Source organism: Perognathus longimembris, chromosome 19 (genome assembly GCF_023159225.1).
Source record: "Perognathus longimembris pacificus isolate PPM17 chromosome 19, ASM2315922v1, whole genome shotgun sequence".
NCBI classification, from domain to species: Eukaryota; Metazoa; Chordata; class Mammalia; order Rodentia; family Heteromyidae; genus Perognathus; species Perognathus longimembris.
The window spans coordinates 4,369,570-4,397,385 of NC_063179.1; the positions used below are offsets into that span (position 1 = coordinate 4,369,570).

General features: G+C 42.5%; 1 protein-coding gene across 2 annotated transcripts in view; it reads right to left on the bottom strand.

The window, feature by feature from the left end:
• The window catches only part of Sema5a (semaphorin 5A), a 371,169-nt gene that overhangs the window by 61,613 nt on the left and 281,740 nt on the right, over positions 1-27,816 (bottom strand). For both annotated transcript variants that reach the window (XM_048368447.1, XM_048368446.1), the window contains exon 12: positions 6,310-6,517. In XM_048368447.1, coding sequence (XP_048224404.1) covers positions 6,310-6,517 — 208 coding nt within the window. The remainder of the gene's footprint in view (positions 1-6,309; positions 6,518-27,816) is intronic.

Consider the following 27,816-nt stretch of genomic DNA (forward strand, 5'->3'; position numbering starts at 1 on the left):
GGAAGAAGGAAGAATACAGATGACCGTGGAAGCCAAAAAATATGCAAGAGATGTCACTACATCCCATCAGGTGGACGAACACCTGGAGACCCTCTCAAGTGGCCAGGATGTCCAGTGTGGAGAAAGGGAGAGGATGCCGGCACGCGGGACTTCGTAGCCTCTTCTTAGAGGTCGATGCCCCTTCTGGCCAACGTGGAGAGCAGTTTCCCAGGACTAGGACTGGAGAGCATGGTTCCACTGCCACAGAGTGGGCATAGGGATATAGCATAAATGCTAGGACTACAAGAGAGTCACCGGCAACAGCCCACCTGCTAAGCGCACACACAAAGCACTGTTCTAAGAACACAGCAGATCACTGAAACCTCATAACAACCTGACAATTATAGGGACTCAGTTCAGGCCTACATTTATTTTTACTTTAAAACAAAGAAATGGAAGCAGGCAAAGGTCAGCTGAAAAGCTATACAGCCAAAGAAGATAAAAGCCAAGAGATACTGGCCCAAACTATCATTGTTATTATGTTATTAGTGTTTATTGGCTACCTAAAGAAGCCGAAGAGAAATGGCTAAAATGTTACGTAATGAGACACAAATGCTGTGTGTAAAGGAGAAAAGGGAGGGAAGACAGTGTTCATGTCTAAAAATATCACAGAGATAGCTGCAAATATGATGTTAAAAAATTCAAGTGGGGGGCTGGGAATATGGCCTAGCGGCAAGAGTGCTTGCTACTACATGTACATGAAGCTCTAGGTTCGATTCCCCAGCACCACATATATGGAGTACGGCCAGAGGGGGCGCTGTGGCTCAGGTGGTAGAGTGCTAGCCTTGAGCGGGAAGAAGCCAAGGACAGGGCTCAGGCCCTGAGTCCAAGGCCCAGGACTGGCCAAAAAACCAAAAAAAATTCAAGTGGGCACCAATGCCCACACCTGTAATCCTAGTTACTCAGGAGGCAGAGATCTGAGGATAGCGGTTCAAAAGCAGCCTGGGCAGGTTATCTTATCTTCAATAAACTACTCAGCAAAATCCAGACATGGCTCTGTGGCTCCAGTGGTAGAGCGCTAGCCTTGAGCACAAGAAGCTCAGGGACAGCGCCCAGGTGCAGATTTCAAGTCCCAGGACCAAGAAAAAAAAAAAAAAAGGAAAAAAATAATGAAACTTGTTTCCCAGAAGTGGGAATAGGATGAGGCTCAATAGAATATGAAACAGATATGTTTTCATCATTATAACCTTAGACCCTTAGACAGATATACAGGGCAAGGAGAAAGCCCATTTTCAGTAGCAGTGGTTAATGTATTTCAATAATCAGCTTGCTCCGATAGAATTTGACTCATGTTTGTACTATATAAAAGACACTGAAGTTTCGGATCACCTGGAGAGCCCATCAGTGTGGCCTCAGAGACAGTTCAGGGTGGCGTGGAGAGCAGGGTAAGTCCATTTTTTCCTCCTGCGACCTCACCTGGAGGTGGACTTCAGGGCTTCCTGGTACTGAAGAAGACCAAGCAATCGCCCATTTTCATGTGGATGGGTAAAAAACTCAAAGCCTGGTAGACAACAACCCCCTAACATTTGCATGTCCTTATCAAAATATTGTGACCACTGCATAAAATTTAACTTCCCAAAGGGGGAAATGGCAAACTCCTCTCCAGTGATCTAGGCCTCCCTCCCCCTACAGGGCTTCCGGAGAGGCTGAACAAGGCCAGTGTGTTCGAGGAAGTATGTGAAGCCACTGACATCAAAGTCAGCCTGTAACAACAGCTTCCTCTTCTTGTTATGCTGAGGGCCACGCGAGCTCTTCACATTTCAATTATCCTTTTCATATTTCAACCTCTGCCGAAACACAAACGCCCATGCAGTACAAATATTATGCATATATAATTTCCTCCTATAAAATATTTTACATTGTGGGCCAAATGGCGGGGTGCCTGCCACCTCAGACAGGAGGAAGCACAAACGGGGCTCCATACCAGGCTCCCGGGACATACAATGAGACTCTATTTTGAAAATAATCCACACAAAAAGCGGTTGGCAGAGTGTCCCACAGTGTCTGTCTAGCTAACACAAGGCCTTGAGTATTGAGTTCCCACCATAAAATCGTAAAATGGTTAAAAAAATAGACTTGCATTTCTTTATAAATGCTGCACATGTTGAAGCATATCCCAAATTTGTGCAGAAAATTTATTTCCAACATCAAGATGGATTTCTTTATTTTTTTTCGGGAACTGGGGTTGAATCCTGAGCCTCAAGTAAGCATTCTGACAATTGACCAAGTGTCCAGACCACTACTTCAATTTCTACTAGCATTATGACCACAGTGGTAGCAATAGATGTGTGCATCTGATTACATGGTGCACATAAAAATCTGCCTTGCCTGCTCAAATTGCCACTGTGTCATCATGAAGACTTTGCACAGTCATGAAATGGCCCTATATTAACCCAATGAATGAATAAGCCCCTTAGTAAATACAGTACAACCTAGTATTAGTTCCTATATTATTAGAAATTGGGCCAGGCACTGGTGGCTCATGCCTGTAATCTTAGCTACTCATGAGACTGAGATCCGGAGATTGTGGTACAAAGCCAGCCTGAGTAGGAAAGTCCTTGAGACTCTTACTTCCAATTAAATACCAAAGAAGCCAAGAGTGAAAGTGTGATTCAAGTGGCAGAGCAGAAGCCTTGAGTAAAAATGCCTGGGGACAGTGTCCAGACCCTAAATTTAAGCCCCAGGACTGGCCTAAAAAAAATGAGATTTTAGGTATGGTTTAAGTAGTTACTAGACAGGGACATCTGGTCCTCATAGGTTCAGGATCAGATGTTAATAATGAAAATGAATCCATTTTTGGAATGAAATGCAAAATAACTCCACAACTCTGGTTCAGTTCCACAATGGATATTCACGTGTTTTCTCATTAGACACATACCGCTCCCCCCCCCCAAAAAAAAGCAGAGTCAAGAATGTCTCATCTGTCCTCATATACTCAGGGCCTGGAGAGATGTTTGAGCTGTGATAATTTCAATAAACACCTAATAAATAAACAATGCAAGAAAAGTCTACAGTCTTCAGTCTTCAAGGGACTAAATAAAAAGCCAAGGCAGACAAAAATTGGAGACATTTGCATTTGGAAGATGAGACACTCATTTTGAAAGGAGAATACTTTGTAAAATTAGTACACGTCTGAAAGCCATGCTGGATATTTGTATGATGCATAACTGAATGGATGAAATTGTCGTGCTCGGGACCATGTCACATTCCTGTAATTTCCCTGTGCACATTGTATGCTTTTTCCATTTGGCAGATACTGTTGTGTTTTTTTGAGAATATTTAATTAGTAAAGGTGCCAGCCTATTCCCTACACCTTTGAAAACTTTGCCCTTTAAAGCAATGAATGTCCTGCAGTCATCTAATTCCAATACCGATTTTCTTAATGAGGTGTTAATTACTCTAACTAAATGATGCTATTACAGACTAACTGGGACACGATGTCAGCTCACACCAATGAACCCAGTCTTCTGCTAAATGGTTCCATCTTTCCTTACAGTATTGCAAGCCACGATTCAAAAGGTGTGCTTTACACATTTGACACATAGACTATGATTCTTCTAGCATCTAACCTCTCCCTTCTCCCAAATAAGTCCTTATAAAAAAACAGACATCAAAGGTCCAAGGACTTTTGGTTCTTTTCCTGCTGTTTATATCACCACCGTTTTTGATCAAATGAGTTTGGTTTCTTCTTCTTTTTAACAGGAATGCCAATTGTCTCCTCCAGTTATTGGTAACGTAGCAGGCTGGGAGACGCAGGGTCCACTTGGTATTCAGCACGTATCTGCTGAGGTGCTCTCGAGGTGGAGCAAGTGGACCTGCAGACACAAAGCTCAGCCCTCGGGTCTCTTGTGCCTGCAGTCTGCATGGAGTTTGACACAGAGTGTGGGATCCAGCTTCTGTTCTAAAGTAATTCCTCCCACTCCCTCCCTGACTCAGATGGATCCCTTATCTATAAAATGAAATTTCTATAATCTGATAGGATTATCTCATCTCCTAAATTGTAGTGAGTATCTAGGGAAAATATATATATGTGATATGCGATGTGTGTGTATATGTGTGTGTATAAAATGTAGAAAACTCTTTTATATTCTGAAAATAGTAGGGTACCGATTAATTCTTAATGAATTATATTAAATACATATTTTCACAAATTGGCCATAGATCTAAGGCAAGTCATTCATGATAATGAGGTAATGGAGAAGTCAGGAGACCATAACCTCTGAATTACATCTAGCATACCCTCTGCTTGTATGCACGTGTGTGTGTGTGTGTGTGTGTGTGTGTGTGTGTGCACGTGCGCGCGCGCTGGTACTGGGGCTTGAACTCAGGGCCTGCCCTGGGCACTGAGCTGAAGGTTAGTGGAGCCATAGCTCTACTTCTGATTTCCTGAGGTTAACTGAAGATGAGTCGACAGGCTGTCTGGCCTCGGTGGTGTGCACCCCACTCCCCACCCCCAGATACATCCTTGGGCTCTCATGGTGCTCAGCTGTGCCTAGAATCACTGCTGGAGGAGCCCAGTGACTTGGTTCTCCACTGCCCCATGACTTGGCAGCTTATGATCCAATGTCTTTCTGGGCTGGCTGGGCACTTTTCCGCTCTTCGTTGGCTGTCTGTGTAAGTTAAGGACTATTGAAACCTAAAAGCACGCATGGTCTCCTTGCCTGTCAACTCTTGTCAGCTTTCCTGGTCCACAGTCTAGCCATTCATTCCGCTCGTGCACCAGGATGGAGATGGGTTCTTATAAGCAAGACATTGTACCTGGGAGGCCTAACACATTTCTTTCCTTCTGCAGAGTTAGTATGCCGCGCCAGTGATCCAATGGGTGCAAACCTTAAAAAAACCTTGAAAGTGTTCAGGGGCCTCTTGTCACTGCTCCAAACCTTCTTCTACTTAGAGGCAGAGCTTTGGACGTTATACCGCCTGGAAGCCTTCCTGGTGGGTCAGGAGATTAACAAGCTGATCAGTAGCCATGACTGTCATGGCCATTATTCACTTCCTGGAGCACGCAGATGGGAGCTCAGTGAGCTCTGTGCAGTTCCTGTCCTGCAATCACAGGTTGTAAGTGTATGCCGGCCTGCACACCGGGCAGGAATTAAGTTACTGTCTGCTCGGCTGCTCTGCTTCCCCATTTATTTTCCCCTTGAAAGGACATGGGATGATTCTGTGGACCATCACCCTGAGCTAGATGGCCACGGGTAGCCACTGTTGAGCACTGGATCCGCTACCCAAAACTCCTAAATAGGAATCCACCTCACTCAATAGGTGAATAGATGTGGCTAGACACTCTTAGCAAGAGATATGTGGGCAGTAAACGTTCTCTTGCATATTCACACCCGAGGCAGCGACCTCCCGAGGAGCCGCAACAAGGGGACAGTGGAGATTCTCCTTAGAGTGCTTTGGAGAAAAGGGATATGAAATCTGCCCTGTGTCTTTTGATCTGCACCACAGTAAGCATAAAGAAGAAGCGAAGGGGAAGACTGCAGAGTTCCATCCTGCCTGGCTCTTGCTAGCTCCGCCTCGCAGATCACACCTGAACGTGTACTCGAGAGGCACTGCTATGAAATCTGCTCCCCAGTGGGGTCCCCTCACTGCACCTCGGTTACGAAGAAACCGGTAAGTCCAGTGTCTCAGGCAGAAAGACCAGCTCTGCCCCTGACCCATGAGGCAGGATTGCGTGACCATGGGTAGAACACTGACGTCTGAACTGATACCAATGTATTTGGACAATGAGGGTGACCTGCTGCTTACGGTCAGCTCAGGTAATAATCAAGGAAAATAGTGATCAAGGATTTGCGAAACTGTCTGAGTTGTTATTGTCTACAAAGTTTTAATAGTTATCACTGAGAAGCTGCCTTTTAAAAGCAGCTACTTAAGAAAATGAAACGGTTCAATAGGACGTTGAAAGCTCAACTGATCAAAGGATCATTTTTATGTTTATGGACACCGGTCTCGGGCACCATGTTTAGACAAAGAATGGCCTGTGTATGGTGTGTGTGTGTGTGTGTGTGTGTGTGTGTATGGTGTGTGTGTGTGTGTGTGAGTTTTGATGCTCTGAATAATTCATCTTCCTCCATGTAAGTGCGGCCAGGTGTTACCCGTGTGCTTCTCCTGGGAAGAGAACCGAGTGTCATTCTCATCACAGGAGAGGCTGGGAGGCGGGATGTACATAAGACATCACACTCCTGGGGCCCTGGACGGCAGGGAACTGCAAGCCTTGCCTGGTTCCTGCGTCCGTCTTACATGCCACCCGCCAGGTGCCAGCCAGCGTACCTGCGTGCGCGGTGGAACTGGCATCGCTTCAGGGGAACCTTGGCCACGTGCTCCTGCAGCCCCACGAACAGGGCGCTCTGACTGTGGAGGATCTCCAGGCTCCTGATGGGCTCCCTCCTCCGCTCGGGGAACAGCTCAATCTCCTCCAGCACACAGCTGCCCGCGCTCTGATTCAGGGGGGCCCGGACTTTCTTGATGGTTCCGTAATCTGTGAAGGCCACAAACACAGAGGTAAGGACGTGAGGAGAGTACCTGGCAATCGGAAGTGGGGTGCGCTTGCGCGTGGACGTGGCTGTGCACCGTGGCTGAGGGGAGGAGGAACTTGTGAGCCAGGCGGGCTCCACACGTGGCCAGCAGGGGCAGCAGGGGCCTCTCAGCTGGCGAGGGAGGAAGCGTGCAGGACAACCGGCATCTACCTGCGGGAACCGTGATTGTGGCCTGAGTGACTCTCGCTGGCACAGACTTGCAGAAAAATCGCCTTCCAAACTCATCGTCAAGTACCTGGAGGCATCCTGAATTCTCAAACCCAACACAACCCATCCTGGTCCTGAGCTCCAAATCATCACAACTCATTCTTTTTTGGTGAATGTTAAATGCGGATAAGAAGTTATCCTTAGGGCTGGGGATATAGCCTAGTGGCAAGAGTGCCTGCCTCGGATACATGAGGCCCTAGGTTCGATTCCCCAGCACCACATATACAGAAAACGGCCAGAAGCGGCGCTGTGGCTCAAGTGGCAGAGTGCTAGCCTTGAGCGGGAAGAAGCCAGGGACAGTGCTCAGACCCTGAGTCCAAGGCCCAAGACTGGCCAAAAAAAAAAAGAAGTTATCCTTAAAGCCAGAGGCAAATTCAAGGACCGATGGCTTGAAGGAACTCTAGTCAATCAAACTCCAAAAACTTAGGACGGAAAATACATTTTTTAAAATCTCTAAACATTCTCAGAGACTCAGGGTATTTATGATTACAGAGAAAGTGCATTGCAAATGTCGCATACGAGAACTGTCCTGAATTTACTTAAAGCTTCAAGTCATTGGTGTGAATTAACACTGAAACAACTCAAGTGAACGTTTACTGGCTATGAATGATAACATATTATTTCTAAAATTGTTTTATATTATTTCGTTTTTGAAAGAAGGTCAGCCATATAGAAAACATGCTTTACACAGGAAGATTTTACAACACTGGATGGCATTTCACCAAACTCACACGTCCTCAACGAAAAAGTATAAGAAATGTTTTGTCTTGGCTCTGTAACTCAACTTCCTTAGCTTCATTCGGACTTGTTGACCCTCGTTCACAATCTGGGAGACTTCGGCCACGGTGGTTTTGGGTCTTGGTGCCCCAGGGTGGGAGGGAGTGACTTCGCTACAGATGTCCCAGCCAGCAGACCCTGCGGAGAGGTCTGCAAGATGCAGGGCCCCGATGGAGAGGCCAGCTTCCCCAGGGCAGTGACGGGAGGGCTTCCCACAGCTCTCGGGATCATCACAGTGACAGCAGACCTGTCAGCCCAACTCGAGGGTTAGGACCCGAAGCCACAACGGCCAGGGCTAGAGCTTAAGTGGGAGACCCCTGGGGTGAAGTAGGATCTTCTTTTCTTTTGGTCTTTTTATTGTTTTCTTCAAGTGATTGTATAAAGGGGGTTTCCATTTAATGTGTCCATTTATGTGTATACCGCATCTTGCTCAGAGTGGTCCTTTCTAGCATTCCTACCTCCTCATCTCTCTTCCTCCCAGCCCTGGTAGTTTTGATTGATATTTTCCCCCTTATGATCTTTAGTGAGAATTATGTCTGTCAACATGAAGGTGAAATAAGAGAACAGATTTCTCTAAAAAGAATGATTTCAATACAAAGTACCACAAAGTAAATGTAAATGGAGAAAATCATCATACTTGGCTTCATCTGATACAATATTGACACCGAAAATTTGCTATAGAAAATAAAACACACATCTTGTGCACATCTCAAATTCTGTATTCTAATCAAAGCCATCCACAGGGGAACTAGAAGCAAGAAGCACATCAAATCTGAATCATCCAGAGGTCGGTGCGGAAAGGAAAACTGTCATTTCCCTGTCAATTGGAACATACATACACACATACCCCTCGGTTGACACAGGAGGAGAATGTTACGTGAAGTCACAGAAATGGAACTAGCAACAGGGCACAAAGGAAGACCACCACTCTAGCAAAATAAGTCAGGATATGTGCCTTTTTCTGGCAATCTCAACTAATAATTATGTGACAGACAAATTTGAGTGCCATATATTTGTAGTTTATCTTTCGAATTGAAAACTATACACACTGATTAAGTCTCTTTGTGTCTCCTTTATATAAGTCTCCTAAAACTGATTGTGTATAGTACAATAGGAATCACTGTTACTGCACAAAGGCATAATAATTACACATTTTGGCAAATAATACAGTTATTTCATTTGTGCTGAACAACATGTTTATGTCATACGTTGCCAGATTCAAAATGCAATGCTCATTTAAATTTGAATGCCACATAAATATGAATAATATTGTAATATTAAAATGCCCCTTCCAGGGTTTACGTGATATTTAAATTTAGCTGAACATCCTGGATTCCTGGATTTTTTGTATTTGAATGCAGGTATTAGAACTCGAAGTCAAGTTTTTGAGCTTTTCTCAGCTTCTGCTCAAAGTTGGTGCTCTATCACATGAGCCACATCTCTACTTCAGGCTTTTTGCTGATTAGCTGGAGATGCAAGTATCATAGACATTTCTGCCTGGATTGGCCTTCCTTCACCTTCAATCCACACATCTCAGCCTCCTGAGTAGCTAGGATTCTAGGTGTGAGCTACCAGCGCCCAACTGTTTCATCTAATTTTGTTTGCTCAGGCTAGAAAGCTATGATACCAACTCCCAACTGATCATCTCAGCAAGCAAGCAATGAATAGTGGTGAAGCTAGCAGACACGGGAATTTCCATGTTGAATTGGGATGTTGCCTTTCAGGTAGTAGGCATGATAAAACATTCCTATGCTCTGGAGGTGTTGGTTTATCGTATGGAGACTCTACTAACTAAACAACTGATGTATACGTGGTATCAAGCCCAAGGCAAATCTGACTTAGCAGTCTCAGTGCTTCTGTCTCCATGAGATTGTGACGCCTACAAGACCCTTAACCAATGACATAATACCTTCAATTTCTACTTCATTGTCAAAAGGATATTTTAAAATAAGCTAGAGCAGTTAATTCTACTCTACAAATGAGAGCTTGAAATATCATTTCTCTGTTTTGTAAGTTCTCGTGCGTACAAGGCAATTATTAGCGTTCCTAATAAACTCTAGTTTAGGCTGTTGTTCTCTTATTTTCAATATTCAAGTGGCTAAAGTAGATCCAAGATTTTCAGAATACTCTTTTTTCATCATTATCATAGTGATATATTTATATGAGTTCCAGAAATAAGCATTTCTCACTTGCTAGGCAAGTATACCATTTAATAAAATAAATGGCTGCTAAGAATTCCCACAAAATTCGTACTTCAAAGTCCTAGCCCTTGGTGACTGTACTGAGTATTGAAATGAGAACGGAGGCTTTGGGAAGACACACAGAGACAGAGAGAGGCCTTTGAGGGATTGAAACCCGCTGGCCTGAGACTTTGGGCTCCCAAGGCCATACGACCAATGAGAGCCTAGGAACATTCCAAGAGCATGTGTAACAACACATAATAAAACAATGTGAACTAAAGAAAGGAAGAAAAAAAGGTTGGAATTTTTAAGCATCAGAGAAAAGGTTTCTGCTCAGAGTGAATTTCTTATTGGAGAATTTCTATGATTTTTGTGACTTTGGTATTTCAGAGTCACATCAGGACATCTTTTGCAGGAAGAAGAGAAGCAAGGGTTTGAGGGAGGCGGAGCTTCGGCCAGGGGAGGGAGAAGCAGCACTGGGAGTACAGGGCAATACTGGGGACCAGTCACGGCTCGTCCTGTTTGGTATTTTGTGTTTGTTGTGTGTGGAGACAGACTTCTGCAATCTACTAAATCTTAAGTAATGGTTTCAACCCTGATCCCCTTGTGAACCCTGAAAGAAAGACGTGGAGAAATCGGTTTGTCTTAAGAAGAGCATGCCAGCGCTCTTCTGAAACTCAAGGTAAGAAAGTTTTCTCAGAGGTGCAATTCCAACTAACAGATGAGAGGTGTAATTTGTTTCACACATACAAAACTATTTCCTTTGTAAGAAAAGTAAGCATTCATACCAATATCAGGAAGATGGGAAGACCAGCCAGCACAGGACAGTGAAACTTATGATCCTTTATGTTACCTCTCCAACTTCTACTGTATTTGATAGAAATGGCTATCAGTCAACGGCATAGAAATTAAACCTGTGACAGGACAAGTGGTAACACTGACAAAGTTCACCTACGACAGGCCGGGGATTCACTGTGGACAATGAGGCTACTAACCCAGGAAGCCAAAATACTTTCTTTCCAATTGTGCATTGAACTCCATTTGATTCCCCACCGCTGTATCTGAGAGGCATTTTTAGTGTTTATCTTATCGACCCAGTTACTGCAAAGGAAGAGAAGCCCTTTTGTATTTGCATCGGCTCCCGTGGCAAGTGTTCCCAGTGTGGAAATGATGAAAAGCCCTCTCCCCCTCGCTGGGCAGCTCGTCACCATAGCAACAGATCATTATATAAAGTTCATCAATTCCGCCCGTCGTTATCCCGAAGCAGCAGACATCCAGAACATTACAAAAGTTCCTTCTCTTAACTTGTAATTGAGCGAATGAATTAAACCGGCCGTGGCCCCGGGAGCTCAGCCTCACACTTGGAGAGTGGAGGGCAAGTCAGAGAGGAAGAACACGTCTTTCCATCCCCACACAGGAGATTCATAATGGATTCAGTTATCGGATTTACCTAATGGCTTATGTTTCCCTCCCCGAAAGAATGTTAGACAACTTAAACCCTCCTAGTCATAATTTAAACGTGACATTCTTTAATCCCCAAGAATTCTTCTAAATCACCTTTCTTCTCTTCCCATCCTCGGCATCCAAGTCCCAGGGTCAAGCGCGGGGGCACAAAGCCCGTCAAGTTCATTGGGAGCTACTGGCTTGCAGAACAGTGCCTGACACAAGCAAAAAACCTCACTCGGCCGCAAGGCCCGAGGGAGACTCCTAGCTTAAGCACTTGGCAGGAGGCATGGCCAAGAACAGGTTAATAGCTTCTCTGTCTTCTTCACCCTGGCGAGTGGCTCAGAACACGGGGCCTACATAGTGCCTATACAGCACTCTCTATCGAAGGCAGTCATAGTTTCCTGCTGCTGCTGCTTGGCCTGCGGAGGAAATGCACTCTCAGCCAGCTCCCGGCCCCCATCCGCACCCCACACAGGAGCAGAGGACATGATAGCTTTTTTACAGTGGCTTTGACTACCTTGCAAAACAAAACCTCAACAGCTCCTCCAAGTACATTAAATCATAAGCCCGTGCTTATAGGAAATTTACCACTGGAGGTTGCTGTGAATAAGAACCATATTCCATTTAAAGCTAGAGTGCAATTAATAGAGTCCTCTGGGTATCTTTTGAAAGCTCTCCTCTAACGCCACAGCTTAAATCTAACTCCAATCATTCTGTTAAGGAAGCAATTCAAGTTTCTAAAAGGAAATTACTAGGATGAGATTTATTGTATCTAAATTGCAAAACAACCACCCAGTTGGCACCATGGCTGTCCCTGTCTCACACTTAACAGACTGGAATACAGACGATAAATTACCTCCTCACCTCCGGCGGGGAGGTTTGTACCGTGTCTCATCTCATTAGTTGTTGACTAAGACGGTAGACAAAAATCTATGCTAAGCACTTTCTGAAACATTAATTTAAAAGAAGAACAAGAACTCTTATTCCTTAGAACAAGAAAATCCATTTGTCATTTTTCTGAGTTGCTATATAACGCTCATTATGAATTACAGCTGGATTTTGAAAGGTTTGGTAGCTTGAGACTTCATGAGCATTCTTTTTCCCCCTTGTGAACGACATGATTACTTCTATTCCTATGTTTTCAAAGACAACCCGAGGTCCCTATGACCTACCCAATGCCTTTCCAGCTTCAAAGAAGGATTTCCAAGTTCAGTGAAAACTTGGTAAATCCAAAAGGGAACTGTGCCTCTCCTTTGGACTCAATTTGTCCAAGCACTGAAGTTCTGCATTCATTCCCATATTTCAGGTTCATCTTCTGTGTCTCTATCCAGAATCACTGGAAAGGCCTCACCCTTTCTAAAACACCTGTCAGTTTCTTTACCTGCATATTTCGTATATCTTGCATTTTCTCCAAGTAGAGCTTCTTTCCCTCATCTTCTCTGCCAGGCCACATTTCATCTCTAGAAGCCAGCACCTATTCCTCTGCTCTAGAAAACTCCCAGTCTGTGAGCGCACGAAAACTCACTCTCGCTAGGCAGGAAATCAGTCATCTGTACCCTATATTTTAGGGCCAGGTAAAGTGAACTTGGAATCTAAAGGGCAGGAAAGACACATGTTCTTGAATGCTCACTAGGAGAGACATCTAAGAGATCTCTTCTTACACAAGATGGTGAGAAAAATAGAGACTATTCAGTCAATAAATATGTCCATGTCATGGCTGCAGATTCTAGGAGCCCTGGGTTGCTGGCTTTGAAGCTGACTTTCCAGTGTTCCTCTAACCACCCCAGATCACCAGTGGGTGGAGATTTGTTACCAAATCAGTACCACATGGCATCCCAATTTAGTACTGGGCAGAAGGCAACAAAATTCAGTTTTCGTTAATGGAATTTGGGTGGCTGAGAGGGCAACCTGGTCTCAATACTAATCTATACCCTCCAGCCCTAAAAGCCACTGTCAGAAGCCCTAAGAGACACAGAATCAAGAGACAGAGAGGATGAGGAAACGGATGACAGGTGGGGTAGGAGAGGCTGGACCTCACCCACTGGTTACAGGAACAGTCTTTTCTGCTTCTCAAGGTGGCATGTATCACAGGACACAGGGTAACATTCAAATGTGGAAACATAGACCTGACCACAGGTGAACAGAGACGTAAAATGTGAAGTCACTAAAACTGGGTGAGAGGTCAGCCTTGAACTCAGCACCTTGTGATCCTGGCTTTGTCTGTGCTCTAGGCCAGAAAGACCCCGAGGAGCCCAGAGCTGCTGGCTCCTGGCTGAGCAAATTATAGGGTCCTGTAGATGAGTTACTAAGTCCATCACTACGGCTCTGTGATTCAACAGAATACAAGACAGCTCGGTCTTCCTGAGTCCAGGCAGAGAGACATGCACGCTTCTCCAAGACAGGAAGAATTGACAGCACTATTTAATCGGTATGTTTTCTAACTAAAATCACGTTGTTGTATGTTTAACACAAATTGCAGTTGCTCATTACAAAGATTGTCTTTTAAAGACCCTATTTACCAAGGAGAATTGTAGGCCTCTTAGCTTGAAACATTTTTTTTTTTCTTTGAGCTGGTATTCATTTGCCAAGAACAAGGTCAGATTTTAAAATTAATTAAATGGCCATATGATAAAGCACCAAAATGAAGCCTTGACTCTGATAATTAATGAAAGATCATTTTCAATATCAAATTTGAGGTTTATTAAAATCCCATAAATATAATTTGATATTCATATAATTAATTGCCATGTTTTATCATTGTCACAAAATACAGGAACTTCTAAATAGTCAGAGTGTAAAACCAGCTTCTGGTGGGTATAAATAACAATAATTTTATAGGACTTTTACAAATCACAGACAACTCTCAACAGTTAACTCGACACCATGCTTAACTCACACTTTCTATGATACTCTCCAATGGCAGAACAAAATAGAGCACTCCTTGCCAACGACTGAAGTCGGACAGATGGACAGCCAATGGGACAGAAAGACAGAAGGATCACTGCTCTCCATTGGCCTGTCCATTTATATAGCACTTCAGGGAGTCAGGTAATCTAACTTGGGGAAAGAAAAATCGCTTCCGTCATTTGGATAGCTGGCATCCCAATGATAATTCCAGGTATTCTCAGATTTAGGACTCTCTTAGTACTGTGGAGTTGCTGTAACAAAATACCATAGGCTGGTTAGCTTATAAAATAGCAGACATTTATTTTGTATGATCTGGTGGCTCAGAAGAACCTGGAGATTGTACAGTGCTATGTCCTGTTGTGATGGAAGGGTGGATCTTTCTGCTGACTCTTTTATAAGCTGCCTACTCTCATTCATGAGGAATCTGTCTCCGCAGCCAAATCCCCTCCTTAAATTAAGGATAATATGTCAACATGTGAACTTGGGTGGGTCCATGGATACTCAGACTTTATCAAGAGGTTCGTTAGGTAGGGTTGTCTGGATACTTCCGTATAAGGTCTTATTACCAAATGTCTTGCTCTCAGTTCCTACAAATAATGACTTACTTATATCTCATGGGTAAGTAAGATAGCGTGTGTTCTGAGATTGCAGCTCAAGGCCTCATTCCATTTTCACACGAAGAGAACTGTGTTGTCCTTTACTATGAACCTCCAGGGGGTCTTTTGGTAAATCCAATTCTATTTACAAGCCATGAAAAGCCACATTTAAGTGATACAATTGTGGCTGTCTCTATACAGTGTAAAATATTATGAACCAATAAATAATCGTGCAGTTTCTTTTATCTCACTGTGGAATTGTGCTATTCTGAAACAATAAAATAAAAAGAAACTCGGATGCTGACACCTATGTAAGTGACAAATATTGCTTTCTACACATCTGAGGCAGGCTTGGTGCTAGACTTGAGCACTGTCGATAGCTGCCCCCCCTGCCCCACGCCCAAATAACAGCTTAGCAGCCATCCCGGTGGGAGGAAATGCACCAAGTCTTCATTGGCAGCAAAATGTGAAGAGATGCTATTTGACTATGGTGGCAGGAGGGAATGCATTAGCAGTTACTCCTTCCTTCCTACTCCAAAATACTCTCTCCCTGGCTCTAGCAACTCAGGTATCTCCTACCCTCTCTCCTCTGTGAAAGATGATTTGAGAAGAAGTAATGAGATTTATTGTCCCCATACACTCTGCTGAGTAAAACTTTCTGGAGGGAAGCCCATATATAACACCTTCCTTCACAATATTTCTTCATGCATTCCTCCATTCTAGTCTCTCTGAGGGTCCTACTGTCTGCTTCAGAATTCAATTATCGAGAAGTCAAGCCTTAAATATACTTGTAATGGCTGGCCATCATTGCCACGCAGGGACTATATACATATGAGTTAAGAAAGATGACACGATGTGCTTAAAACTAAACAAAAAAACTGCACACAATCCAAACCAAGGCATAAAAGGTTCTACAGGTAATTTGGGAGCTGTGGTTAGACATGGCTCCATTTTGCATGGCACCAAGGAAGAATCCAAGCAGCCTTGTTACCATGCCCTCCACAGTACATTGAACCACTGTAGAAAGATTTGTGCTGCCAACAGCACTCTATTCAAGGGTGACTAGGATGTGTCTTCTCCTGACCAGAGGTACAAAATCAGAATCCCTTTGATTGGCTGTAAGCTTACTGCATGTCTCCCACAGAGGGTTCTGCCGTGACATCTCTTTATTCAGAGGACTATTGTGAGACATTAAGGATTCCTCTAAGAGACCATCTCCTGCTGGGGTTTATATGCCCACCTCTGTGAATCCACAGGATCTGGATGACTTGGGCAATTCTTTTAGGAAGACAGGGATCAGAACCTTCACTTCCGGTTGCTGTTGGACAGTAAGGTAACGTGAAGCTGCAATCAACTGGCTCACCCTGCCTCTCTACTGTTAAATTAGCAAAATAAATTCTTAGTACCATGACATCTGGAATCATTTGATTCTCTTGTGATGTGGGAACAAAAGGAATCCTCACTGAAGAAAAACTGGTTCTACACTCTCAGATCACCACAGGGTAAATGTAGTGTCTCCCCTTTCAGCAATGATTTAAGGTCCCACATAGAACTCTAGGTGCTCTCAGACCTAGGGAAATGGTGCTCTGTCAGCCCGTCAGATGCTCCTCCCAAAAGAGAATCAGGGAATGCACACCAGAAACGCCTATCCTCAAAATATACCTTGTTACTTAGGGTACCCAGGGATTCCCACACACCGAAAGAATCTAATTCCAATTGGGAAGAACGATGAAGGAAGAGTTCTAATGAAGAACTGGCTTCCTGGGGCTGGTTTCTAATGTGAGTGAGAAAATAAATCACATAGGTGAACTTGGATACTGCAATTGTTAAAGTCTATCCAGTGGGGGTGTCACAGTATTTAACCACTTCCTATCTGTGCAAATATGCCAATTTGTCAGAATGAGGAAAGCAAGGAAGTTACAGGTGGCTCCTGTCTCCTTGGGACATCTCTACCCTCGAGGGGAGCTCAGAGCGCACGTTACAGAAAATGAAGTCTGAGAAGACAGACAAGATGGGTCATTTAAGTCCCTGAGTCACATGACATTCTCTCCTAATTGCAGCTGTAAGACAAAACTTCAGGACTCAGTGACAAGTGACCACTTGTCATTTCTACTTTGCTTGAGGTTCCCAGGGAGGTAGGCTACTTTCCTGACTTCCTTCTCTGCATTGGCAGGGTTTCTTCATGGAGGAAGGGTCCTTGAATTTTTCCCTCACGGATTTTTCTAAAACCAAGTACCTTGACTTTACCTTCACTGATGGTTGGGTGTTTGTCTCTACACAGTGAAATGCATCAATGTTATGGAGACCCCAGCTTCATCTTCAGTTTCCAGCCCCTCAGTGAGCATGCTTAGGCAATTACTGTCCTGGGGAGAAGTAAAACTGGGCCTTCCTCTAGGTGGCCTCCTCAAAAGGTCCCTCTGCCTTGCAAACTCTGCAAAGTTACGCGGATGTGTGTTCACCTGTTCTATCGGCCTGAGAACCCTGTTAAAATTTTAACAGTGTGCATGAGGTCAATGGAAAAAGTCACACAGGTCACGGTTGTATTTGATCCTCCAGCATGCGGGAAGTTTCTAGTGCTTATGTTTCTAAGCACTAATATCTCTAAGCACTAAATTTTTGGTTGTACAAGTTTAGTTCCAGTTGTGGTATTCATAAGCATACCAGAAGAAGAGACAGTAAGTTAGAATTTGTACGAAGGTAAGTGGGAGGCTTTGGATTGCAAAGCCAGCCAATTCAAATCTAATAAGGTTAACTGTCCTATAGTGATGGGACTTTGGTTTATTCCTTTAAAAATAATGTCCTTGGGCTGGGGATATAGCCTAGTGGCAAGAGTGCCTGCCTCGGATACACGAGGCCCTAGGTTCGATTCCCCAGCACCACATATACAGAAAACGGCCAGAAGCGGCGCTGTGGCTCAAGTGGCAGAGTGCTAGCCTTGAGCGGGAAGAAGCCAGGGACAGTGCTCAGGCCCTGAGTCCAAGGCCCAGGACTGGCCAAAAAATAAAAAATAAAAATAATGTCCTTGTCCTATGAGGTTGATAACTGCTCATTATGGAGAAAATGAGGGGAAAGAGCCTAACTCACAGCCTTATTATTTGTGTTTAAGCATATGTAGATTTTCCTGTGTTGATTTAAAAAAGTCATGTCTTTAAACGGTCATGAACAAGTTCTAAATATATCGCTGAATTGGAGACCCGAATAAGTGGTGCTGTACCTTAGTGCTCCCTTGGAAAATGTTGGTATTGCTGCTGTTCTGCGGAGGGAGAGATTCGGACTTTGCAGAACAAGACACTCTGGGTACCTGTTGAACACTAAGAAACTCACTAAGAAACAAGAACCCACTAACTATGTTGATCAAGATCACTGTATTCATGTACTACATTGTAAAATGGCAACTCCTTTGTACAACTACTTAAAGATAAAAAAAAAAACAACAAAAAACAGCCATGAAAATGAAATTTCACTGGAATGCAATGTCAAAGCTGGACCTGTATTAGAGAGAAAGCTTATGTCTTTGAACATACGCACACGCAAAGAAAAAACAAACAAACATGGAAATAGAAATAAAAAGAACATAGTAACTAAATTTTCATATAAGGCAGGGGAATCCTAGATTTTTGGGACATCATTGTATTGTACCTAAGCTCTATCACCTCCTATCTAATAAAGTAGTATCCTTAGGGTAAAAGGTGAGAAGAAACAATGTGTGCTTTGGGGGTTGTTATTCAAAAATTGAAACTTTTAGTAGGCAGAGCACCTCTCCATTGGTATTGATCATGTGAAGGATGCAAACTGCAGTTTGTCTGCTATCAGAGACAGAGAGGGAAAAAGCAAATAAGAAAGAAAATGGAGAAACTGCCTGCTCCGTACAGATGGAAACGGACTGCCTTCTTTTTAGAATAAACTGGGATAACTATGAATTCATCGCTTACAACTTCATATTCATTTGTGGCTCAGAAACTAGGCTTAAGCTACTCAAACTACATAGAAAACATGTTTGGGGAAAAAAAACCTATGAAAATACAAAAGAAGAGTGTTCCTACATTTAATCAAACAAAACAGTTAGCCGTTTGTAAGGCGCTTTGAGTGGATTAGTTTAGATTACACTCTTTTCAACAGTGAGCTTTTTCCATTTTTAATTGGGCCTGACATAAATTTAGCTGGAAGACCAGGTACAATGTAGGAGCGCTCACCTGGGTGCATTAGTGTCTGGGAATGCAGTTGTGAAGTAGCACCTCCTGGAGAGGAGTTCAAGCACAGGAATTTACACCCCTCTCCCCCACCGCCCCGGTGCTGGATGCCCCCAGATGGAAAGCGAATGTGCACGGGCCTTGCCCCGCTGACGCTCTACGGAGAACCCTTCCCCATAGCTCATCCTCACGCTAGTGGGAGCTCTCTTGGTTCCCACAGTTCTCTGCTTGCTGCTCTCTCTCGCCAGCCCTTGCCTAGGCTGTCATGGGATCTGATCTCCGTGCCACTCTTCACAGAAAACCTGGGGTCCTATTGGATTAAGGGCCGACCCGACTCTCGCATAACCTCAACTCGCCTCAGATCATCATGTCATCAAGGAGCCTATTTCCAAAGAAGGCCACACCCTAAGGCTCGGGAACTAAGAACTGCAATGCATCTTTTTTTTTTTTTTCTTTTCTCATCTCAAGACTTTAATTTGTATGTCAAAACATCTGGATGATTCTGTAACACCTGGAAGGTTCTTTTTTATTTTTATTGTAAAGGTGATGTACAGAGGGGTTAGTTACATAGGTCAGGTATTAAGCACATTTGTTTTTGAACAGGTTCACCCCTCCCTCATTTTTTTAATAGTTTTTTTTTATATATTTTTATTATCAAACTTAATTACATAGAGGTTACAGTTTCATACATTAGACATTGGATACATTTCTTGTACTGTTACCTCGTCCCTCATTCCCTCCTCCCCCTCCCTCTTCCCTTTCCCCCTCCCCCCAACGAGTTGTTCAGTTGTTCAGTTCATTTTCATCAAACAGTTTGTAAGTATTGCTTTTGTAGGTGTTTGTCTTTTTTTAACCCTGTGTCTCTCGATTTTGGTATTCCCTTCCAATTTCCTGGTTCTAATACCAGTATGCACAGTTTCCAATATACTCAGATAAGATACAGAGATAGTGTAGGTACAACCACAGGAAGGTGATACAGGAATATCATCAATAATAGAGGCTACAGTTACATATGGCATGTTGAAAGTATTTGCAACTGTGATATAACAATCGTTTCCATAACATGGAGTTCATGTCACTTAGCACTATCTTATGTGTTCATAAGGGTATAGCTATTGGGCTTCTGTGATCCTCTGCTGTGACTTGCCTAAACCTGTGCTAATTATTCCCTATAAGGGAGACCATAGAGTCCATGTTTCTTTGGGTCTGGCTCACTTCACTTAGTACAACACTTGGGCTCCTTGGCACTGGACGGAACTTCCTCAACAAAGACCCAGAAAGGCTACAAATCAAAGAAAGGTTGGACAAATGGGACTGCATCAAACTACAGAGCTTCTGCAGGGCAAAGGACATAGCTTGCAAGATAAACAGAAAGCCCACAGATTGGGAGAAGACCTTTACCAGCCATTCTACAGACAAAGGCCTCATATCTAAAATATATGCAGAACTAAAAAAATTACCTTCTTCCAAAACAAAACCACAAAGAACCAATAGCCCCCTCATCAAGTGGGCTAAAGATTTATAAAGAGACTTCTCTGATGAGGAAATGAGAATGGCCAAGAGGCATATGAAAAAGTGCTCTACATCACAGGCCATAAAAGAAATGCAAATCAAAATAACACTGAGATTCCATCTCACCCCAGTAAGAATGTCCTATATCAAGAAAACTAACAACAACAATTGTTGGAAGGGATGTGGCCAAAAGGGAACCCTACTTCATTGTTGGTGGGAATGTAAACTGGTTCAGCTACTCTGGCAAGCGGTATGGAGATTCCTCAGAAGGCTAAACATAGAACTCCCCTATGACCCAGCAGCCCCACTTTTGGGTATCTATCCAAAAAAGACCACAAACATAATCACACTAAAGCCACCAGCACAACAATGTTCATCACAGCACAATTTTTCATAGCTAGAATCTGGAACCAACCCAGATGCCCCTCAGTAGGTGAGTGGATCAGGAAAATGTGGTACATATACACAATGGAATTTTATGCCTCTATCAGAAAGAATGACATTGCCCCATTTGTAAGGAAACGGTAGGACTTGGAAAAAGTTATACTAAGTGAAGTGACCCTCCTTCATATTGTTCCAGTTTTTTCCCCTCTCACCCTTCCTCCCTCTCAAGTTGCACAGGTTGTATAGTTAATTTCCAACATAGTGTCTAGTGAGTATGACTGTTGAGTTAGTTCACTAGTTGTCCCACCATTTCTGTGCTACTTTTCTCCTCCCCAAATCAGATAAACTTACATATAAGACAAAAGGTACAGAAATAAGAAAACAGTGGCAAAAGGGGAAAGACAGAAAACCCCCTACAAAAGTCAAGTAAAAGCCCTCTTGTTTCCATTTCTTGAAGTTCATTTCAATAAGCATTGTTTTATCTGATCATACGCATATGGCTATGGAGATTTTGTGATCCTTTCCTAAGAATATTCTCCATTGGTCTCACTGTGTGAATATTTAAAGCCCTGTCCAAGTGTAATTTTTTGTCTTTTACTATACATTTGTTTTTCTTGTAGATTTCTAGGCACATCCTAATTATTATTACAAATGAGAGAAACCATGGAGTCTATGTTTCTTTTGGGTCTGTCTTACTTTGCTTAGTACAATTTTTTGAAGTTTTTCAATTTCCTTACAAATGGGGCAAATCTTTCAGATGGAAGCATAGAATTCCACTGTGTGCATACACCCCTTTTTCATGATCCATTTGTCTACTGAGGGGGCATCTGGGTGAACTTACTGTATACTAATTTATAATCATTTAGATAAATGCCCAGGAATGGAATTGCTGGGTCATAGGGAAGTTCAATGTTTAATTTTTGTAGGAGCCTCTATACTGCTTTCCAGAATAGTTGAACAAGTTTACGTCTCTACCAACAGTGTATTAGGGTCCCCCTTTGACCACATCCTTGTTAGCATCTGTTACCCTTTGTTTTCTTCATAATAGCTATTCTAACTAGAGTGAGGTGAAATCTCAACATTTTGACATGCATTTCTTTTATGGTCAAAGATATTGAGTATTTTGTCATTTGTCTATTGACCATTTTTACTTCTGAGAAGACTCTCTTTAGATCATTAGCCCATTTACTAATTGGGTTGTTGGGTTTTGTTTTTGTGAGGGTTTAACTTTTTAAATTTTCTGTTTATTCTAATATTGTCTCATATGTAGCTAGTGCTGATGTTTATACAATTATCACAAATGTACTTCTAATGTCTCAATGTATGCTTGTTTTAAAAGACTAGCCTACACTAAGATTCCAGAGTCATACTTAATTTCACTCTATTTTAAATTTATAATTAATCTGCTATTCCATATTTTCCTGTTTTATCTTTCTTTGACATAATTTAGCCACTTGTTAATCATGTTTCCTATTCATAAAAGAAATCCATGGTTTTCTATTGCTTGACATTTTCATTTAGGCAAACACCTGCATGTCTGCTTTATTCTTAGATTAATACGACTGTATATATACAGAATAGTAAGTATAAATAATTCTTGTATAATATACTTAGATCACACTTTCTTTTCTTAGAATCTTTAGAACATTTTTCATACACGTAATCAGCTGCATAGCAATGAGGCCACCAGAAAATTTTCTATATTTTGTTCTTCAAATGCTTGTGCCATTTCAACTAGTACATTGTATTTTTATATGGGCAAGTAAACTTTATGAACAATATTCTTTGTGAGCTCTCTCTACTCTCATTGAAATGGCTTTGAGAGAGCAGGGAGGAGAATAAGAGAGGAAGATGTTGATCAGGATGCATTGTTTGCATGTGTGTAAATGTCACAACTAATGTACTACTAACATTAGTAACAATAAATAGTCTCTTCAGTAAACAAAACAAAACAAAACATAACCTCCTGGGACAAATATCTGCACAACTATGGGGCCAGGACCACATGTTTCATTTACACAGACTTAGATACAAATTGTTTTAGTTGTCAAGAATTTCTGAAACTTCCTCATTGCTACTTTTGTGACTTGACGGAATCATTTAACATCTTTAAGCTTTAGGCTCTATTCTGATAACTGAAAGCACACATGCACACATACATATGGCAACTACATAACAAAAACTTAATTATGTTATTGATATGGAGAAGATAACAGGACATCCTACATAATATCATAGAAAAGTCCATTCTGTGCATATTATTTAACATAATGAATTCTACTGAATAATCAACAAAAATATTGTCTCTAAAGTAAACATAATTGTCTGCCTACTGAAAAAATAGTCAATATGTCTAATGAAATTAACAGCAAGATAAACTTAGAAATCAGACTACTCAGTACATTTTTAATTTGTCATTGAAATCAGTTATTTTAGAATATGTCTCCTTCAAAAGTGTTACATTTGATTTTAGATAATCAATCTCTTGTTCAATGTGTACTTAAAATAAAGGTAATCTTAATGGCAAAAAAAAGAAATGATAAAATAATGGCATTCACAGGGAAATGGTCAGATCTTGAATGAATAATGTTGAGCGAGACAAGCCTAGAGCACAGAGGACAAAGGCGCATGGTCTCCCTGATATGTGGTTGTTGGAGGGGGAGGAGAGAACAGTAGAGATCATGTCTGTAAAGCAACGAACTTCTTTTCAAATGGTATTTCTACATGTTTTGGTCAGTGACTTTACATCATGTCTCCAAAACCAAACAATTACTAAATAAACATAAAAAGGTCTCAACAGCTACATACATATGTTTATGTAAGATGAGGCTAAGCAAAATGAACTCCAAGAGATAGAAACAGGAGGATTTTACTGTTGTCATTATGTTTAATGTACTAGGTGAATTTCCTTTGACGTACTCCCTGTAGTCACTGTATATGATTCTGGTACACTGGATATTGTATATATGCTTATCTGAACTGGGGAAGGAAAAGAAAAATGAGGGAGAGTGTAACAAACATGACAAGAAATGTACTCACTACCTTATTATGTAACTATACATCTGTACATCACCTTATCAATAAAATTTAATTTAAAAGAAAAAAAAGCTTGTGCCATTCTTTATCCTCAAAACTAGTGCCTACAACTAGTGTCCATTTATTCTCAATAATATTCCCCGAATATTGCTCAAATATGATGTGGTTTGGTATCTGCATATTTAAATTTTTACCTAATTTCAGGGAAATTTTCTTAATGTTTTGGGAGACAATTTATCAGCTGTCTACATTGGGTCCTCTGGCTGAATGACATCACCTGTCTTACATGGGTAGGCCATGCCTGTATAAAATATTTCCCAGTAATGCAAACTTTGCAAACATTTACTCTGCTCATTTTAGCTTTGCTTCTATTCCCATGATGTTTCCAAACTATTACCTTCTCAATAAGGAGTTCCTTTTATCTTCTACTTATTCGTTTACCTCTGCGGGCTTACTTTTCATCCTACTTTGCATCTTTCATCTCAACCTTGAAGACCTATTTTATTCATGTTCTCCTCTTTTTAAGGCAAAGTAAATTTGTGGCAGATGTACTTTGTTCTTTCTTGTGAAGTGTTCTTCAATCCATTTTTTAAAACCGTACAGAAATCGGGTTCTCTCTGTCCTGGGCCTACTCTATAGTCTCAGATTGCTAGAGATATTTCATTCCAAGGTACAATCCAATTGGAACATGGGAATAGAGAAGGCCATAGAGTTGTCAAAACTTGTCACAAGCTCCCAGTCATTTCAATCAGCTAAAACGCCTTCTACCAATGTGTAGACACTCCCTCCCCCTTTGTGTCTATCTGTTGTTAGCCACCAGATTTTTTTTTTTGGTAGGGGAAAGACTGAGTATTGAACCTAAAACCTTGTTCACGTTTTGAAGGCACTCTTCGACTTCCTTCCCCAGTCTTTTCATTTTGATATTTTGTTTCTGAGACAGCGTCTTGATACTTTTGTGCCCCGGCTTGGATTAGCTTGCACTTGCAATCCTCCAACCTCCAACTTGGGGTAGTTGAGATTAAAGCCTATACTACCACGCTCACTCTGTGAATTAAACAGGTTTCACAAACTCAAATCTAAAACAGTAACTTTTTTCATTTGTGTGTGCATTTGTATATATGTGTCTTCCTCCTTTCCTTTTCCTTAGCTTCTGGTGTCTTTAAGTAAATGTTTATGAATAAGCTGTAAAAGTATTTCATTAAACTATGCCAATCTAATTGAGGGATAGCATTATGTAAATAATAATTATACTGGAACTTAATTTGCATACTGTAAATGGACTTTTTGATTTGTAAATTATTCTTAATTGTGCAACTATTGCTACAATAGAAAGTGAGGACATTTTAAGGTTCAATGACTTTAGGATAAAATAATTTAGGGCACACCAGAATTAAAGCAATGTTAAAAAACAACAACACATCTCTTGCTAGAAGATAGAGAAATTGCGATACCAATTGGGATTTCTAGGGGACTGGAACCCAGAATGAAGATCACCATGGCCAAGGGCAGAGCACAGAGGGCCAGCTGTGACAGAGGAGACAGGTGTAGCCATCAAAGCACTGCCACTGAGTCAAGAGGAGTAGCAGAGGGGCTGGAGAACCACCGTTGAGTGTGGAGAAGATTCCCAACACCAGACTGGTCAACATGACTTATCAGCAGAGAATCATACTTAGGAGTCAGTCACAAGCATTCTAAAGCAGTTACCATTGGCCATTTGACCACCTGCTCAGCCAGGACGCAAGAAAATAGGCCTTGCACCGGCTGAATGTCTAACACGAGAGAGACATGGATGCGGCAAGAAATGGGTCCAGAATATTCCTGTGTCCGAGTAGGCAGCAGAGAAATTCCGCCCGAGTGATAGGGGCCCAAACATGCATCTCTCACAGCACTGGAAACGGAAAACAAAGCTGGTCTTCATCTGGCCACTGCCAGGCACTCTACCACCTGCTGGAGTCAAATGAAGGCGGGTGGACATGTGCCTACCCCCAAACCCGTGCCCCGAAAGCCAAGGGGAAACGGTCTCTCTGAGGCATGAAGTACCTCCGTTTCCTTTCTCTAGCTGTGGGCTGTGACATGCTCCTGGCCTTGGGTATTTATTGATTCCCGAATAAAGGGCAGCACGTATAATTGTTCCATGAAGACCCCAGTCTGCGTGCACCGAATACTGGCATTCCGTCTAATGTCCTCGGTTTGCTTTAATACAAGTCCAGTGGAGTAGGGCATAAATAAGAAACCAGATAAACATCAGCCTTGTGAATCCCCCAAGTCCAAACAGCTTATCTTTCTCTTCCAAAGTGCCAGGCTTCACCCGGCTCTTCAGAGGGTTAAATGAAAGACACTGGCATTCATATGCGGAAGTCTTTCTCCCAATCCCTTTTTACATTTCATTGCTTCAGAAATAAAGGGGAATCAAGAAGATGATGTGCCACATCGTTGAAAAATAATATCTATTAAAATGAAATTTTATTCTGAATTACATTTGGGAAAGAAAGTTTATTTCCTTCCAAATGCATTTCATACTGTGTTGTAAGAGCAACATGGACATATCACAAGTTAGTGGGATGTAGAGTTTGTAATTTACACAGGCGTCCAAGCTGGGACGGTGGAGTCAGTGTAAACAAGCTTCCACACTGCCTGGGGACTCCGCCGGTGGCACACGTGCCCAGGGCTTACACGCTGGCGTACAGCAGGGCTCACTGGGGAGCTCCATGTGCCCCCACTTATTTCCTGCCAGAAGGTAACGTTATCCAACACAACTCCCTCCCTTCGACTGAAACAACCTGATTAGCGGAAGCATGGAGGCTACCGGAGAGCTCTGTCTCTTCTAGAACATCTTCACTCGCAGGCCAACTAGGACTCAAGGTTTAAATGGGTGCCAGGTTAAAATAGAAGCAAGATGTCAGGTCAGTGGAACAATTAGGTGCATCTCAGTACAATTATTTCCCAAAGGACACGGTCGGTGTATGATGATTGCAATGGGATCTGTAAACCTGGGGAAAACTGGGTCAGACTACCTGTGACCTCTGTGCCCTGAAGCCTGAACTAAGGCCCTTACTAGAAGGTACACCTCAGAGATGTTAGAGGGGGTTAAGGTCCAGACACAAGTCATGGGGAGGTTTCGGTTTCCCATTACAAATAAAAGTTGTATTTACATTACACTGTGTATACTAAATATACAATGGTGTTTATCCTGAGCAAAATCTCTCAACGGTTTGTTAATACGAAATGCTAACAGTCGTCTGATCTGTTGTGAAATACCACTGACAGATGTTGAAGACTGGGTTTCCATAAAACATGAATTGGGAACAACTCTGATATCTGTAGGGTGTAACGGAGTACAGAACAGCAAAATGAGCTGTGCTTGCGGTGCCCGGCGGGGTCAGGGTTGGGGAACAGCAGCCTGCCCCTAGGTCTGTCGGGGGGAAACTTCCCCAAGCAAGTTTCTAGAAGGTGAAATTCAAAGCAACCGATGTTGACTAGAATTTCATCGCAGACCCGCCACTTGTCTAAGCTGATGCTCTGACTTGATTATGTTCAAACACCGTTTATAATAAACATCTTCAGGTATTTTAACCCGTGGCTTCTTGCAATCCTCTCCCATTTACCTGTTAAAAGCCAGATCTCCAAAGGATTGAAGCTGGAGGTAATTAGGCCCCGAGGATGAAGTCTCTCCATAGTTTAGGGGAAACATGATGGACAATCTCTCTGCCCCAAGGGACACCCCAAAGGGGAGCTGTCCCCAAGTGAGGAAGAGCTCTCACCGGGAAATGACAGTCAGCACCTTATTGTTGGATCTAGACGTTTGGACCCTGAGAAAGGTAGGCTGTCGTTTAAGCTCTCTCTGTGTAGCATTCTTGTGTAATTAACAGCCCGCAGTGATGGAGAATCTCACTGAGATTGAAATAGAAGTTTTCCTAGGACTTAGCAGAGCTCACTGTAGATCACCACAAGCACAAGGAAGTAAAACATCATCTCCACACTCTCGTAGGTGGGAAGAGGTGGGGAG